This window comes from Mercenaria mercenaria, chromosome 1 (genome assembly GCF_021730395.1).
Source record: "Mercenaria mercenaria strain notata chromosome 1, MADL_Memer_1, whole genome shotgun sequence".
Classification (NCBI taxonomy): domain Eukaryota; kingdom Metazoa; phylum Mollusca; class Bivalvia; order Venerida; family Veneridae; genus Mercenaria; species Mercenaria mercenaria.
The window spans coordinates 95,173,486-95,191,192 of record NC_069361.1 but is presented as its reverse complement, the minus strand read 5'-3'; the positions used below and the strand labels follow the sequence as shown (position 1 = coordinate 95,191,192).

Sequence of the window (17,707 nt, the reverse complement as noted above, 5' to 3'; positions counted from 1 at the left end):
ATATTAAGTTAAAAGCATCTAACCATCTATGCATAATGGGTTTCTGGTTTTTAATAGGGAATTAAATACAAGGGCTTGTTTATAGATTATCAGCAAACATTGAACATATACAACTTAATTGTAAATTTCAAGATTTAGACATTTTTATTTACATTTTAGGTAAACCTATAACTTTTGCTCAAGTAAAGCCATAAAATGACTAACATAATAGTGATAGTGTTGTCTATTATAGTCTTGTGAATGCCATCAAAAGTTTAACTGCAAATGCTGCAAAAACATGCAAACTGTACAACAGAACTACTTTTATAATAAGCACACATGTATATTAAGTAGGTACAATAAAAACTTGGTCTGAAATCCTGATGGTAAAATGTTTTGCCAAACTTTGAAAACTCTCGAAAGTAAAAAAGCTAAAAAAACAACAAAGTAGCAATTGTTGCTTCCAGTGACTTTATTTTTCATGTTGATCAAAAAGTCTAGAGTGCTTGGCATTATACTAAAGATGAGCTGTTCTGTTACATAGCTGCTGGAACTCTGGCAGAGGATTTTTTTTTCTTTTTCTCTCTCTGATTGTAATTGTTTATAAATAGACACAAGCATTAATTTTTTACCATGAAAACAAGCTAAAATGAAATCATTTTATTTCTTATCAATGACACAACTTCTTTTATCAGTTACATTAAATGAACAAGAGCTCCACCAAGCGGGGCAATATACGCCCGAAGGGTTATATCAGAGGATGGGAGAAAAATTTAAAGAACTTTACTGTTGAAGCCCAAAGGGCAGGAACAAGAAAGGGAAGAATTTCAAAAAAAATAAATATTTAAGTCCACAAAAAAATCCTTACCAGGTACAGATATGTAAAAATACACCTAAAAATTGGAAGTTCCATCCATGTTGTACCACAGAAAAGTGGTTTCGGTTTTTCCCTATAGCCAATAATAAAAAAGTTACAAAATAAGCTATTTATAGTTACATAAAAGGGAAGTAATTAAAAAAAATTATTGTAAGTGAACAAAAAAGGGATCTGCAAAATAAAAACAAGAACACTGCAATGCAGAGCAATATACACACGAAACAAAGTCATATGACCTTTGACCCCTAAGAGTGACCTTGACCTTGAAGCAAGCCATCCAAAACACACGCTCTGCATATTGTCTCAATGTGGTGTACATTTGTGCCAAGTTTCTTTGAAATCCTTCAAGCACTTCAAGAGCTACAGAGCAGACAAGAAACAAACTCATATGGCCTTTGACCCCCGAGTGTGACCTTGACCTTAAAGCAAGCCATCCGAAACATGCGCTCTGCACGTCGTCTTGATGCGGTAAACATTTGTGTCAAGTTTCTTCAAAATCCTTCAAGGGGTTCAAGAGTTACAGAGCGGACACGAAATTGCTAACGGACGGACACCGGGGTATAACATAATACGTCCCTTTGGGCGTATAAAAATACACAAAAAGTCACTGTCAAAAACTGATAAAATTTTTTAGGCATTTGTTTACTTCAAAGTAATAGCAGCAAAGTGAAAATTCATGGCAATAGGTAAAATCCCTGTTTAAAACAAAATATCCCTTTAGAAAGTCTGAAATTCAACTGTTACTTTCTGAAGGTTCATATGTTAAGCTGTGTGACATAATTTTTTCCAAATACAAACCAAGTATTTCATATCAATGAAATTCAAAGTTTTGGTTTCCCTCACAATAACACTTTTTCAATGAATTGATTCAATGTTTCAATAGTGTTAGGATTATAAATCTCTAAAACAGCAAAACTGACTGGCACAGAGACCTATGCTTTCCATGGGAAACATCTAGTAAAAAGTATGTATCTTATATGATGATGTGATGTATGTAAATAAACACAGGTAATCAAGCACTCTAGAATGCCATGCCCTTTGGGTGAACATAACATACAGGAACCAGAATACCACAACTATATTTAGTTTTATGATTTATGCTAAAAAACACATTTGGCGATATAAACTCAATCTTACTTTATTGTTTATTTGACTTTCCATAATGGCTGTATTTTTCACCATCCTGTCAAAAGTCATGACAGGATCTGCTTGACCTTTGACCCATACACGTGCTGTCTTGTCATCAGAAGATGTTAGAAGCCGAGAACCAGTATGACTCCAGTCTACACATGTAACTATGTGGTTATGTCCTAAATTAATAATAATAAAACCATACAGGTGTCAAGCAAGGTAAAGTCTAACAGTAAGATTTTCATACTGGTGTCAAATAGTATAAACACCAAGCTTTGAACTATTTTGTGAACACACAATCAGTAAAAACCAAACTTCTCTTTGATTCATAAAATGAGCCGTGCCATGAGAAAATCAACATAGTGGGTTTGCGACCAGCATGGATCCAGACCAGCCTGCGCATCCACGCAGTATGGTCAGGATCCATGCTGTTCACCTTCAAAGCTTATTGCAATTAGACAAACTGTCAGCGAACAGCACTGATCCTGACCAGACTGCGCGGATGCGCAGGCTGGTCTGGATCCATGCTGGTCGCAAACCCACTATGTTGGTTTTCTCATGGCATGGCTCATAAATGACACAATGCTAAAGCAACTTTTACAGACAGATACCCATTAAAAATATACAGTTGAAAATTATAAAAATGTCACAACTTTTTTTCCAGACACTGTTTAACCAAGCAAGATACTTTAGTTTCCTGATTTAAATGCAATTTCAACAGCCATTTAAGTAGCCTCCAGAATGTATTTTTGATATTTTATCAGATGAAAGAAATTTATCAACACAGCAGACAGACTGCAATGGTATACAAATGATGAAAAATTATTTTTCCACTAGCCTGATGAACCAACCTTACCTGTATAAGCAGATGAACCTTTCTGTGATAAGGGTACATTGAACACAAGGGCTGACTTGTTGGCAAGGGCACAGGCTAAATTCTGTCCTCCATCTGTTGAAGTGAAAAATATTCCACATAAATTTAGCTTTTATTAATTCCTGTTTTACATGTGAGCTTAAGATTGTGGAGATTCTGACACATTAACCCTTATTATGCTGAACACGATTGATTTTGCCTTTGCGACCAGTGCAGATCATGATCAGCCTGCACATCTATGCAGTCTGATCATGATCTGCACTGTTTGACATTCAGTCAGTAACTTTTTGGTTTGCACCCCTTTTAACAGATAATGGTACTGTCCAAACTGAAAGATGGACAAGTTCGTTATAGAAATTTAGCAGGGTAAGGGTTAATTTGTTACATTGTGCTTTTCTGCTTAACACTGATGTATTATGATGTCACTATCTTTAACCACTGATGTTTGAGCAGTTTAAATCAAGGTACAAACTTGAACAAATATCATAGACTGAACCTGCAAACATATCCACTACATAGAATTATATGAACAAATTGCATAACAATTTACACTAATTTGTTTCACCATTTCATTATAAGAAGCTGACATGTGTAATGTTATAAAAAATTACAAAACAGGAATCAATAGCAACAAAACTGAGTATGCCATACCTGACACTGTAATTGCATTGACAGCTGTGGGTCTCTCAGCAACTTCTAACTTTGTACTGAGGTTGATTGGTGGACTACCTTGTACAGGGTATTCTCGTGCCGACCTGTGTGTAATCATAACTTGTCAAACTTGGAAACTTAAATCACTTATCATTTCAATATAGCAAAAGAATCTTATAGCAGCAAAGAATGACCATTCTTTGTATCTTTGAAATGTATTGGTAATTTTTTTACCTTATTCCAAATGCTTCTGCAGCATATAAGATAGGACAATTTAATAACCTTGACTGAAAACAAACATGTTTAAAAGACAGTTGAAGTACAATTTTAAAGTAAGATTCATAGAATAAAATTTCTTACCTTGTTTGTCTTGCACTTGATTTAGCAAATGTTTTAGGTTTTGCAGAAATATTTGTTTGTGGCTTGAACATAGTTGTCCTGTAAGACAATAACATGAAAATAAGTAAATACACCTTTATTCTAGCTTATAGGATTTGGAAAATAATATTATATATAATAAACTACAAACCTAGAGCTTAATATTTAAGAAACTTGCTTCATCCGAATAGCAAATAAAAATGGCTGATGCAGTTATGTGTCAGTATAAAATAACCAGAAAACTGTTAAAAAATATGTAAGACAGACAGGAATCATTGACTTGTCAGCATTGTTTCTGGAATGGGGAAGCACCTATATAGAACCAGGGACCTTCTGTAAGCTAAATGAATGGCTTCCTCATATGAAGAATTCTACACGGAAAGCAAGGTTTCAAAGCGGTGAAGGGTGATTCAAAGTCATCAGCCTTAACCACCAGAAGCCTTTTTCATCAGCTAGTATCAAATCACAAGAAACGCGGCAATGCCACGAAACCAAGTTTTCAACACTTTTCATAAGAATAAACAAGAGTGCCAGAATGTCACAATATACGCCCGTCACAGCAAATTTCTTTACTCTAGCACCTGTATTTGCAGATGTAATTTTAATTTTGTGGTTGTTTAGTAATCATTGTAATTCTTTTGTTTTTCTAAGTCCGCAAAAAAACTCCTTACCAGGTAGAGATACCTTAAAATACACCTAAAATTAGAAAGTAGCAACTATGTTGTACCACAGAAAAGTGGTCTTGGTTTTTCCCTACGGTCAATTATAAAAAAGTTACAATATAAGTTATTTATAGTAACAACTAAGGGAAGTTAATCTTAAAAAAAAAAAAAAAAAAAAAAAAAAAATTGTAAGTCCACACAGAAATCCTTACCAGGTAGAGATTGGTCAAAATACACCTCAAAATTGGATGTAACATACATGTTGTACTACAGTAAAGTGGTCTCGATTTTTCCCTACGTCTAGTAATGAAAAAGTTACAATATAAGCTATTTATAGTAACAACAAAGGGAAGTAATTCTAAAGAAGGGAACTGCGCAAGACACTTCGTCTCATGATGGTGTATAATTGTGCCAAGTTACATCAAAATCCCTCTATGCATGAAGAAGATATGCTCCTGACAAAGTTTTCATTCTTGTATCCTTTGACCTCTAAGTGTGACCTTGACCTTAGACCTAGGGACCTGGTTCTTGCGCATGACACTCCGTCTCATGATGGTGAACAATTGTGCCAACTTTCATCAAAATCCCTCCATGCATGTAGAAGATATGCTAACCCTAACCCTAACCTAACCTAACCCTATTTTTAGTAACAATGACCTTGATCTTGATCCCAGAAACCCCAAAATCAATCCCAAGCTACAACTTTATATAAGTTTTCTATACAACAAGTTTCATCATGATAGCTCATTCCTAAGTTAAGTTATTGACCGGAAACCCTTTTTCTATTTTAAGTAACAGTGACCTTGACCTTGACCCCAGAAACCCCAAAATCAATCCCAGCCTTTGTCTTGATATAAGCTACATACATACCAAGTTTTATTCAAATATCTTTACTGAAACAAAAGTTATTGACTGGAAACACCAGTTTGACGCTGCCGCAGCCCACCCGCCCGACCGACATCTACCCCAATCTAATAACTCAGGTTTTCGTTGAAAACCTGGTTAATAAATTAGCAAAGGTAATCACATAGAGAATCCCTCTGTAATTTGGTTAATCAAAGCATTATGTATGGACTATATACAAAAAACCTGTACCTAGGAGCTGTAGAATATCCTGAGGATTTGATTTTTGTCTTAAATGTAAGAGGCTGCTTGTCCAGAATTGAACCTTTCTTTGATGGGGTCACAAAATCTGAAATAGAACAGTGGTTAAATTTTGATACCATTGCCTTATTTGTAATATCAGTTTACAGCAGTCTACAAACATCTAACAATAGTAGGCTCCTCTTACTGATGTATTCTACAAGTTACTGATAATTAAATAGGGTACATTTTGTATGTATAAAAAAAAGATTATGAAATTATAAATGTTTACAACTGAATGGCAAGTATTATCCTTACATATGTCATAAAATGTATTCTATTTTTACTATCACTTAGTAATCTTCAGACTGTTCTTCTTTGTAGTACTATTTTTAAAAATATTTAATCATCACCCTGCTAAATCTTTAAAATGGACTTGTCCATCTTCCAATTTGGGCAGTACCATTTATTATTCGAAGGGGTGCTCACTGAAAATTTACTGACTGAACAGCAAAGAGTGCAGACTATGATCAGTCTGCACAAATGTGCAGGCTGATCTTGCTCTGCACTGGTCACAAAGGCGGAAACACTTGCCACTGGCAGGCTTTAATGTTTAGTCTCTATTCTAAAATGTGTCAAGATCTGAAGACAAATTTTAGATATTTTTCTTCTTCAAAAATTTATTTCAACCAAAAAAATATTATCTACCTCTAGGAGTTTTGTCTTTTGTATCTTTAGGTTTGGGTGTCATATCAGCCCTCAGTGGTGAATCATCCAATAAAGCTGATCTATAACAAAATCATTTCACGCATTTGGTTTCAGCATAATATAAAATAATAAATGAAACTTTGACAGACAAGAGATATAGTATTATCTTGTTCAATTTTTAGATCATTCACAGCCATAATATTAGCCGCACCATGAGAAAACCAACATAGTGCATTTGCGACCAGCATGGAACCAGACCATCCTGCGCATCCATACAGTCTGGTCAGGATCCATGCTGTTCGCTAACGGTTTCTCTAATTGCAATAGACTTGAAAATGAACAGCATGGATCATGACCAGATTGTGCGGATGCATCTGCGCAATCTGGTCATGATCCATGCTGGTCGCAAATGCACTATGTTGGTTTTCTCATTGTGCGGCTGAAATGGTCTTGAACAAGCATCATCCAATAGGTATAACTTTGCAGCCTAAAAATAAGCAAACAATGTAAAAACTGCTTTCTAACTGTGTATAGTGGAACACAGTGAAGTCATGATATTGTTTATCGTTACTTACAATCCAAACAATACAGGCAAGCACTCTCAAGGGAAGCGTAAACTCCCTTGAATGACACCAAAAATAATGTTGGCAAACAATAAGACTTGACTGCAGCCTGTATTGAAAACCTTTTTTTTTCTAATAAATTAGGTATTGTCTAACTTCATATAATTCTTTAGGAGAGGAAAGGTTTTTTTCTGCATGTACATCACATCTTGATTGTGTGTTTGTCAAAACTTACTTTGATAGAACTGTTATTTCTAGGTGTTTCTGTGTACTTCCAGCCCTTGAAGGAGGTTCCAAGGCTGACATTCTCCCTTCTATATCTGTTAAATCATTTGTACTCTGTAACCCTGATGTTTGGTTCCCAGCACTCTGTGACGCTGGTGCCTGGTTCACTAATTTATTAATTGGCTGGCTCCATTTTAATACATGAACTATGTTTTGAAATGGGCTTCCAACTATACACCACATCTGCATAAAAAGAAAACAATCTATAAACTTTAGAAATGACTCAAAGCATTCCTTTAAACATGAATTATGTCAGTTTTAACACATGTTGTGGCAAAATGCCTCTATGTTAAGGCTAGTATGACAGACAACTATAGATCTGATGTTAAGAATAGGACCAAGATTAGTCAATCAGACAATTCTTATAATGATACTTTATAAAGAATGGTGGATTTTGTTACATTATTTTTACTTATTTTGCTGTTCAAATCAATTGACATTTACTTTTCTTGTCAAAGAACAACAAAAGTTACTAATTACTACATCATAACATCACAATCTCAAACATTGACACATGACTGATTACAGTTCAGTTCCTGGCCAATATAAATACTGGAAAAAAGATAACAAAATCCATCATAATTAAGCCAGCAGGCTAAATGTTAAACAAAAGGTTTTACAAATTACCTTATCATCAGCTCCCTGACCAAATATAACTGTCCCAGCAGCATTTAATACCTTTGTATCCTTGTTCAGGCTGTCCTCACAATCCATGGGATCTGTACAGGATGAGCATGTGAACTGTTATCACAACAGTATTCAAAACTTCAATAAACAGCTCTATTGTGAGATTTCTTTCCATAGGAAATCAATTGGAATGACAACTTATACATGTACCTCGCTACTAACTGCACTCATTCTTAATTGAAATATACAAAGTAAGCAAGATTTTTGCCACACATGCGTTAACATTTCAAAGTCAAACAAAATTTAATGGTGAATTTAAATTCAAATTTATAAATAATCAAAATTATTTTTGCATCTATAGGTTTACATTACTATACCTTGGAAATCTATGTAACTGCACAAATCTAAAGTTCGAGCATTGACCTTCAGTAATCCTGCCGTGGTTCCCACCATCAACATGGGAGATGTTGTTAATAAATCACTGAAACAATGCAAAACATACTGCAAAAATAACATCACACCTCGCGGCATGTATTGTAACAAATGAACAAACAATTATGCCCAGGGGCAGGATGTCGAGCCCGCCAGCTGTCAAGTGTGACCTTGACCTTAGACCTAGGGACCTGGTTCTTGCCCATGACACTCCGTCTCATAATGGTGAACATTCATGCAAAGTTACATCAAAATCCCACCATGCATGAAGAAGAAATGCTCCGGACAAACTTCAATTTGACCTTTGACCTCCAACTGTGACCTTGACCTTTGAGATAGAAACATGGGGTTTGCGCATGACACTCCTTCTCATTCAGGTAAACATTCATGCCAAACAAAAACAAGATTTGTTTATGGTCTGGACAATATCAGACAGACGCACAGGCGGACGGATGCACATATTACACCGACCCGCCAAAAGTGACATCTAAGTCGAGCCCATCGCAAGCGGAATCAACAATAAAAACTGTTTTAAAGTCTTGAACTTCGTTTTTCAGTTAAAACATATTTAAAAGAACCAATGGTTTTCTGTAATTTTCAATCTCTACTTCAACAACAAGCAGCTTTAAAAAATATTTAAATGAAATAACATAAATCAAAGTCAGTTCTTTAATCCTTATCATGCTGGACACGATTGATCCTGCCTTAGCGACCAGTGTACATCATGATCAGCCAGCACATCCATGCAGTCTGATCATGATCTACACTGTTTGCCATTCAGTCAGTATCTTTTTGGTATGCACCCCCTTTAACAGTTAAGGGTTCTGTCCAGACTGAAAGATTGACAAGTTCATTATAGAAATTTAGCAGGGTAAGGGTTAAACCTCACAGTCTATATCATTTTACCTTATACTGCTGGTTTTGTTTGACAGGAAGGGTAGATCCCGTGATATTGTTGATGCCTGTCTTCCAAGGATATCTTGTTGTACATAGGTATAGTACAAACAGAGGACAGAGGATCCCGTCTCAACACTGTCCTCAGTGTTGTCAGGTAATTCTGTTGCTGAGCTATTCCTGTCTGCCTGCTTCCATGTTGGCCTGCTGCTGATAGTAACTGGTCCTAAACAAAAAACAAAAACCAGTTAACGTTACAGGAAAGAAACAAGCCACTCATCTGAGTACCAATGGCATACATGTGATACGTCCCGGACTGTCCGGGATTGTCCCGGAAATTACATACTCGTCCCGGTGTCCCAGACAGTCTTGAAATGTCCTGGAAAAATAAAAATACAGGAACAAATAAAAATAATCCCCCAAAAAACTTGTTTTTTTTGTCTATAAGTTGTTGAATTTTACACAATAAACAGTCCCCGGTGTCACATTGTTTATTCCTAATCAGTTTCATGCCCTCGAGCGGGACACGTGTTGATTAAGTCTGCTTTGATCACGCGACGATCTTTTGATGACACTGATTAAGTTACAGTCAGTTATCATGATGACCCTGATTAAGAACTGACAGGATTATGCAATCAATAACTGTTTTATGGTACTTAAATTAGGAACAACAGTCGTAAATCTCTTTGTTTTTAGCACGTTGGCGGTAAAGCTACATGTAGCCTTTATGGAAGAGATTATTGAAAACGGTCAATTAAACGATAATTATTTTAAAAGGTTGTAATAATTTAAGATCAAGATCGATTGTCACACATATTCTAAATTAAAATATTGAATGCCTTTGCCAACCAACCCATGGAAATTGACCCGACTTTAAATATTTTATATTGGCGATTTTATTTACAAGATATATTTTATTCCTTTAAGATTCAATTTAATTATTAGATAAATGTTTAAGCTTTAGAATGATACCAAATTAGCTAGAATCTAAATCACTATGACCAGGTTGATTCTTCATATATAGTAAGTCTCCTAATTCTGTTCACCTCGGGAACGCAATAAATTCACGTGCCGAACTATAGATGTGTATTACCCGTACATGTATTTACCTCCCTTGGAAAGCTAGACAACATTTGCAGCAAATTAAAACATTGTAAGCGAGTGAACAATGTTTATCTCGCAAAACTACATGTAATAATACGATATTTTTGCATGAAACAGACGAATACCAATGTCACGATGTATGTCCCGGACAAAAGGTAAAAATCCTGGAAATTTTAACCCAGAATCCCGGAAACGTTCTGAAAAATTATGGCATGTATGACCAATGGTCTTTTGCAACAATATGAACATCAAAAGACCAAACTTAAGTACAACATGCTAAGAAGTAACTTAGCCAAAAAAAACTCTTCAAAGTGATCAATGTCAATCAACTCAGCCCTTATAACATTATTCTTTACCATAGTTTGTTGTAGTTTATACTTCAAACCAAAACATGGCTATAATTTATCTGAAAAAAATGTACTACTTCTGACCTTTGACATAGTGGATACTGTGACATGACATTGAAGAACATTCAAATATCAATCTGTGCAAAAAGAAGTTCTAGATGGACAAGAGAAAATTCAAAAACATTCAGTTTTAAACTTAGCCTTGATTTCCCTGTTTCAAATTTTACATTTTGAATAAGACAAACAATTTGATCAATTTTCATGCTGATAAGGTACAAAATGTGAACTCCAGAGTAATAGTGGCTTCTTTTATTTGACCTAGTATCTTGGTTTTCACCCCAGATGGAAATGTTGTTAATCAGGTAGAAAATGTGGCCTGTTAAGTGTCTACAAGGCTTCTCTATGATTTGCCTTAGTGACCTAGTTTTTGACTGCAGTATCAAACCTGACCAAGTTTTCATGAAAACAACTATACTGACCAAATAGTGGCATATACAAAGACAACATTTTCCATGATTTGTTCCTGTGACCTAGTTTTTGACACCAAATAACCAATACATTGAGTCATATTACCAATAACCAACACAATATGTTCCAAGTCAAGTCAAATTTCATCGTGTAATAATTTTACTGGTTCATCGGAATTCAATTGTGGATTGACTCAACCGCAAAGTCCACAAAAAGTAGCCCCCACAAATACTGATTACTTCACAGCATTGTAGAAGCCAGAAATGTTATTTACAGATACAAATGTAAATGATATACAGCACATTTTCTATACTGTCTTGCTAGCATGTTATTTAGCCATGAAGCAATTCAAGAACAAAATTCTACATACACCCAAAATTTGCCTGAATGTTATATTACAAGGAATCGCTAGATTACTGCTGTCTTTTGTATAATTCCACAAGACTTTTACCTTTCTTAACTTCATTCTGTGCCATGAATTTAGCATCTTTTTCCTTGGTAATTATCTTACCAACATCAAGTTGATGTAAGCATCTAAATCCATTACCATCTGTCAGGTCAAATACACGAATCTGTAAAATATGATAAAAGCCACCATTTTATCTTTTTATATATAAAGAAGTGAAAGGCAACATTATATTCATCCATATGTGAATCTGTCTGTCCTTGTATTAGCATGTCTCAGTAACAGTTTTTTTGCACATAAGTCCTCATTTATTTTCCAATAAAAAATCAATTACAAGAATTATCAGTACTTTTTAAAATATCTAAAAACAAGATCTATTTAAAGAGTTTTAAAGGGTGCTATAATTATATTACTTCAAAATCACAATTGCCTGTTTCTACAGACAAAAAGATAATACTAAAGCAGGAATTTCTAGACAGTGGGCAAGAAGATTTTCTAGGAGTAAAGTTTTTCCTAGGAAATATTACTCTATAGTAGGAATATTGTATGTGGAAGGGGTGTGGCCACAGAGTTAGACACGATGGTACACGCACGCACGCACACACACATACACAGGTACTTCATTTTCATTCTACAGCTGTAGTAAAACCTGTTTCTCATACAATAAATTAACAAAAAACCTCACCACTCCATCAGCTGCTCCTATAGCAACCCTTGGTTCATGTATATTCATTGCCACACTCAGAAATGGAGATGCTGTCAAAATTGGGGACTGGTATACAAGTGTTAGATCCTCCAAGTTCCAGACCTAAAATAATATAATTTACTTTATTCTTACTCAGTGCTTATTTATTATTTTATCACAGTCAAACTATATAAAACTGAACGTAATATCAGAAATACCTCCATAAGGTTTAATAATATATTCCTTACCACAAGTCTTGCTTGTTAATTATCAATGCAATTAGCAGCTTCCATTCATTATTTACAAGACACTGATTTTGATATGTTTACTTTGAAAGTCCTGTCGTCAGATATGGAGACCAATGTAGAGGAATAGTGTGGACAAAACTCTGCTGCTGTAACTGTACCATTGTGACCTTCCAACACAGCTACTTTATTCTCTCTCTATAAATGAGAAATATTATATAATGTTAAAGTAGTTTTACATGTTTGTTACATGTACACCAAAGTCATGGCTTAACAGTATTTATCTGTATAATCTATAATAAATCATAGGTCTTGGATACAGAAATGTGTAACATGCAACAAATAATTAGAAACTCTTTATAGTTAATACTAATACATGTATTCTTGTTTCTGTTAAAACATGCTTACGCTTAAATGACGTCACTTAATGTGTGATGAAGTCAATGTTTTTGTTGTGACCAAGAAAAAGCGCTGCTATATTTTTTCTACTGTTTTAGATAAAGGGCATGTAAGAATTGAAATAATGTATATTATAGAAAAATCGTATTTTACTTAAATTAATGCACTCAAAATCGGTTATACGTTGGAAGAATAATTCACTCAGGCTATGCCGGAGTGAAATTATTCCGCGGACAAGCGATTTATGTAAGGAGTTATATGATAATTCCAAATAATGTCACAAAATCAGCTTCAAAATTCAGATTCTCTTTATCTATGGGCAGATATCTCAAAAAGAAGCATAACAATCTATTAATTTTATCTGACAATTTTGTATAACACTGACTGTACAAAGACCGTGCTTACTGTGGATTGCAGAATGACAATATCAAAACCAGTACAGACAGCCACCAGAGTGTCATTGGGACTAAACGCACAATACTGAACATATCCTAGTGTGGTACCAATCACTCTGCCCTTTATCTTCTCACCTGAAAGGTAATGTGAAGGCATGATTATTCTTCATATTGAGTATGTATATACTAAGGTAATTAACAACCTGGTCATAAAATATGCAAATAACATGTGTTATGCAGGGACTGTGAAGGGACTGGGAAAGTAACATGATACATTCTGTTGAAGGACTATGGAGGGAGTGGTAAGGTAACAACCTCCAATTTTTCGGATGTCTCTGGAGTGACTAGGGAAGTAACAGGCTATGTTTTGACAGAGGTCTGTGTAGAGATGTTACGTTTTGTCAGGTCTGTGGAGAGATTGGGGAAGTAACATGCTACATTCTGTCAGGTCTGTGAAAAAAATTGGGAAAAATCATGCTATGTTTTGTTAGAGTTTTGAGAAGAGACTGATGAAGTAAAATGCTATGTTCTGTTGGAGGTATGTTCTGTTGGAGGTATACAGAAAGATTTGGGTCAGAGTTCGCAGATGTGTGCATAGATTACTTTCACTGCAGCACATTTTACAAAAGGCTGAAATTACAATGAGATGTGAAATGTATTTAATCCTGAACACAGAATAAATGAAAAGATGAGTTCAGGAAAATAGCTATAATTTTCAGAAAGGTTATTCATATCAATGTAAGTGATACCTTTCTCAAACTGTTTCCTGGCTTGCTGTATGTTCCATATGATAACATAATCTTCAGCAGCGGATACCAGCTGTTTGGGTACCGATAAATTACCAAGTGCAAGAGCTGTCAGTATTTTACTGTGTCCAACCAAATCAAGAGGCTGTCAACAAAATAAAGTTATTGAATCTTATGGACCTACATGAGACAACCTGTGTAACAATGGAACTAAGTCTTAAATGCACTAGTGTCAACTATCAACATTTTCTACCTTTACTAAATCAATTTTAGTACGAAAGCACCCATGAAGCAATTATATATTGAGGCATAAAAAGTTTTATTATGTTATTAAGGTTTAGGAGTATATCACCAAAACACAGAAATATTTTATAAATGAATAACATCGTTACCAATATTTTACTTAACCATTACATGTTCTGCCATACTGTCCCGTACTGAAAATATTCTGAAAAAGTTGTCCCCCTTTAAAAATGAATGCCATTTGTAAAGAAATAAAAATAAACAATTGCTGAAAACTGTGTTCCACTTAATTATGTAAAATTTCAACACTCGCATGCGATTGCAAATGAATCAAAACTAACATGTGTAACAGTTCTTTGAAAATGGTGAGTTTTTGAAGGCGTTTGACTGCCCGGAAGTGGGTCCCATTTAGGATTAAGTCTTTTTTTCGGAATTCAATGTTTATTTCAGTATACTGACACTTGTTGTGTTGTTTTTGTAATGATAGCGTGTATATTACTTATATTACTCTACAAAACAAGTATACTGATATAAGCATTGAATTCCGAAAAAAGAACTGTTTAAACAGGCCCCACTTCCAGACAGTCAAGCGCTTTTAAAAACTCACCATTTTCAAGGAACTGTTACACATGTTTGTTTTGATGCATTTGTAATAGCGTGCGAGTGTTGAAATTTCACATAACTAGGCCCCCTTACAGAAGCAAGCCTCTGTGGCGTACATGCTGCGTATTTGCTGTGTATATGCCGCGAACACAGTAGTACGCCAGAGGAGTACATTTTACATACACCGCATGCCGCGTACATGCCGCGTACTATTTCGACGAGTACACAGCATGTACGCAGGAGGTCACTAGTACACTTCAAGTACGCAGCACAGACTCTGAAAATTTAAGGAGTACACTGCATGTACGCAGGAGGAGACTTGTACAAGAAAATAGTACACTGCATGTACACCGCAGATACTTCGAAATTTATAACACTTATATTTAGTTGCATTAAAGTTGTTTCCCCTTGATGCAGTTACGCCATTTTCTTCAGATGTTTACCAAATTACATGCTACATAAATTGATTTATTTCATTGAAAAGTGGATGAAGAAAAGCATACTAATTTATTTGATAACATCAGTCTACATTATTTTGGTAAGGGTAAATACTTATTGATGCATGTCACTTATCTTTTTTCTGTTTTTTTTTCTGTCCAAATGATCAGCATTTGCATAAGAAAGTTGGTGGGGTAAGGAATTTACATTATCACAGCAGTTTCGCCACAAGAGTACACAGCATGTATGCAGCAGGAGTACACAGCATGTACGCCGCAGGACTCGGGCCAGGAGTACACAGAATGTACGCCGCAGGAGTACACAGCATGTACGCCGCAGGAGTACACAGCATGTACGCCGCAGGGGTAGTACACCGCAGGCTCATTTGCATGTGAAAAGTGTATGTGCCGCGTACATGCTGCATACTATTTCCCGCATACTAAATTCCTCCAGCGTACATCCTGTGTACTATGTAGTCCACAGCATGTACGCAGCAAGTAGTACGCGGCAGAGCTCATTTGCATGTCAAAAGTGTACTACAAACGTACTATCGGTGTATGTGCGGTGTATATCCTGCGTACTATTTAAAGCCCTTGATTTCAGTACACATCATGTACGCATCATATACGCTGTATGTACACAGCAAGAGTACGCAGCAGGCCTTTTTCTTCTGTAAGGGGGTGGAACACAGTTTTCAGCGATTGTTTATTTTTATTTCTTTGAAAATGGCATTCATTTTCAAAGGGGGATAACTTTTTCAGAATATTTTCAGTACGGGACAGTACGGCAGAACATGTAATGGTCAGGTAAAATATTGGTAACGATGTTGTTCGTTTATAAAATATTTCTGTGTTTTGGTGATATACTCCTAAACCTTAACTGGACTCTAAGAAGTATTAATTCCCGAAAAATGTGCAGTAAATATCTGATATAAAATAGAAAGAATTTAGCTTAACATTGTATGATTACCATAAATGTGCATAAAACAGCAACTTTCCAAAAGATACCTTGCAACTTATATCCTGCAAACTCCAGATTCCAATTGATGACCTGGTGAGAGGTAAAGCCAGGTATACACCATCACATGCAAGTTGTACATGAGCTGGTGTAAACGCAACCCTCTGGCTGTGTATATGCTGGAGATCCATTACAGCTGAAATAACAGAGAAAATAGCATAACATTTATAAATTCAAATACTGGGTCAAATGGCATTAAAAAAACCATTAAAGATATAATATTGGCCGATATTAAATTACTCAAACCCTTCTGGTCTTCTCTTTGCCTTTTATGAAAGAAATTTAATTAAATTCTACTAAATTTTGGTAGATTTCTTTTTAATTTCTCTCTTAAACACATGACTTCAGTCACACACAGAATGAAACTGCAGTCAATGAGATATAGACTTTGCTATAATATTTAGTGTTCGATGAAAACAGAATGTATATTATCTAGAATAAAATCTATAGATATGAAGATCCTTTGGAAGCATAGAATGCAACCAACTTGGCAAGCAAACATAATAGCAGACTCAGTTTGTTTATGAGAGTTAATGAAATGTACAACAACCCTCACACTGGGCGTCCCCCTAAATTCTAGTATTATCCAAAATCATTGAATGGACTCCATGATCCCAAAGAAACAGAAAAATTATATAACAACAATGAGTCCAAGTATGGAGAAACTTTTACAGCTGCCACACTGCACTTAAAGACTGCAGTTGTGATAGCTAATAAAATCTATAAGAAGACCTTTTGCAAAGAAAACTTGACTGAATTTCATTTACATGCAAAAATACATAGATGTAAACTTAAGAAGTGAAGGACCTTCGTTTTTACAATTACACAACAGATAAATGTGAATCAGCAGAAAAAAAAACTTGGATAAGCATATAACCTGGCCACTGTAGCCCACATTTTCCAATTTATCTTGTAGCCAGTGTTGTATTTGTCACAGAAATTTACAGAGAAAAACATCTACCCAATGAAAGACTCGGACCTACAACCCACTGTATATGAATCAGGTCCTCTACCAACTGAGCTAACAAATTTAAGGCTCCTCATTCACCAGAAGCCTTAAATTGAAGGTACTGTAATCCTAGCCTCTGAGTCTAGGATTACGAACGTTCCATATTCCTAGGCAACCCTATGAAGATAGGCTAGGATTACGGAAGTATTTAAAAGGCATCAAAATATATGTTAGGACATGCATAAATAATGTTGTAAACCTACTTATTTCACTTAAAACAGCGATTTTTCATGCTATATTAATGGCGGTGAGCAGAAATATTACAGAAATATGAGGGACAAAATTGGGTTTAAAAAAATATTCTATACTTTAAATTTTATAATAAGCCTTTTGATTTTGCCTGTCACTTGAGATTTCCGCGCATATAGAACCAGGCGCAATCAACACCCGTATACGTTTTTGATTTCATAACCATACTGACTAAATAATCACATTTGGTCAACATTTGCATGGTCATC

The 17,707-nt window shown here is 35.3% G+C and overlaps 1 protein-coding gene across 2 annotated transcripts in view; it reads right to left on the bottom strand.

Moving 5' to 3' along the window:
• The window catches only part of LOC123529669 (WD repeat-containing protein 27-like), a 32,514-nt gene that overhangs the window by 13,519 nt on the left and 1,288 nt on the right, over window positions 1-17,707 (bottom strand). For both annotated transcript variants that reach the window (XM_053517715.1, XM_053517724.1), the window contains exons 2-17: window positions 16,231-16,376; window positions 13,943-14,084; window positions 13,204-13,328; window positions 12,484-12,597; window positions 12,155-12,277; window positions 11,515-11,635; window positions 9,157-9,370; window positions 8,196-8,299; window positions 7,819-7,910; window positions 7,142-7,374; window positions 6,344-6,423; window positions 5,648-5,744; window positions 3,873-3,950; window positions 3,513-3,616; window positions 2,844-2,936; window positions 1,994-2,166 (exon numbers count right to left, since the gene is read on the bottom strand). In XM_053517715.1, coding sequence (XP_053373690.1) covers window positions 1,994-2,166; window positions 2,844-2,936; window positions 3,513-3,616; window positions 3,873-3,950; window positions 5,648-5,744; window positions 6,344-6,423; window positions 7,142-7,374; window positions 7,819-7,910; window positions 8,196-8,299; window positions 9,157-9,370; window positions 11,515-11,635; window positions 12,155-12,277; window positions 12,484-12,597; window positions 13,204-13,328; window positions 13,943-14,084; window positions 16,231-16,376 — 2,039 coding nt within the window. The remainder of the gene's footprint in view (window positions 1-1,993; window positions 2,167-2,843; window positions 2,937-3,512; window positions 3,617-3,872; window positions 3,951-5,647; window positions 5,745-6,343; window positions 6,424-7,141; window positions 7,375-7,818; window positions 7,911-8,195; window positions 8,300-9,156; window positions 9,371-11,514; window positions 11,636-12,154; window positions 12,278-12,483; window positions 12,598-13,203; window positions 13,329-13,942; window positions 14,085-16,230; window positions 16,377-17,707) is intronic.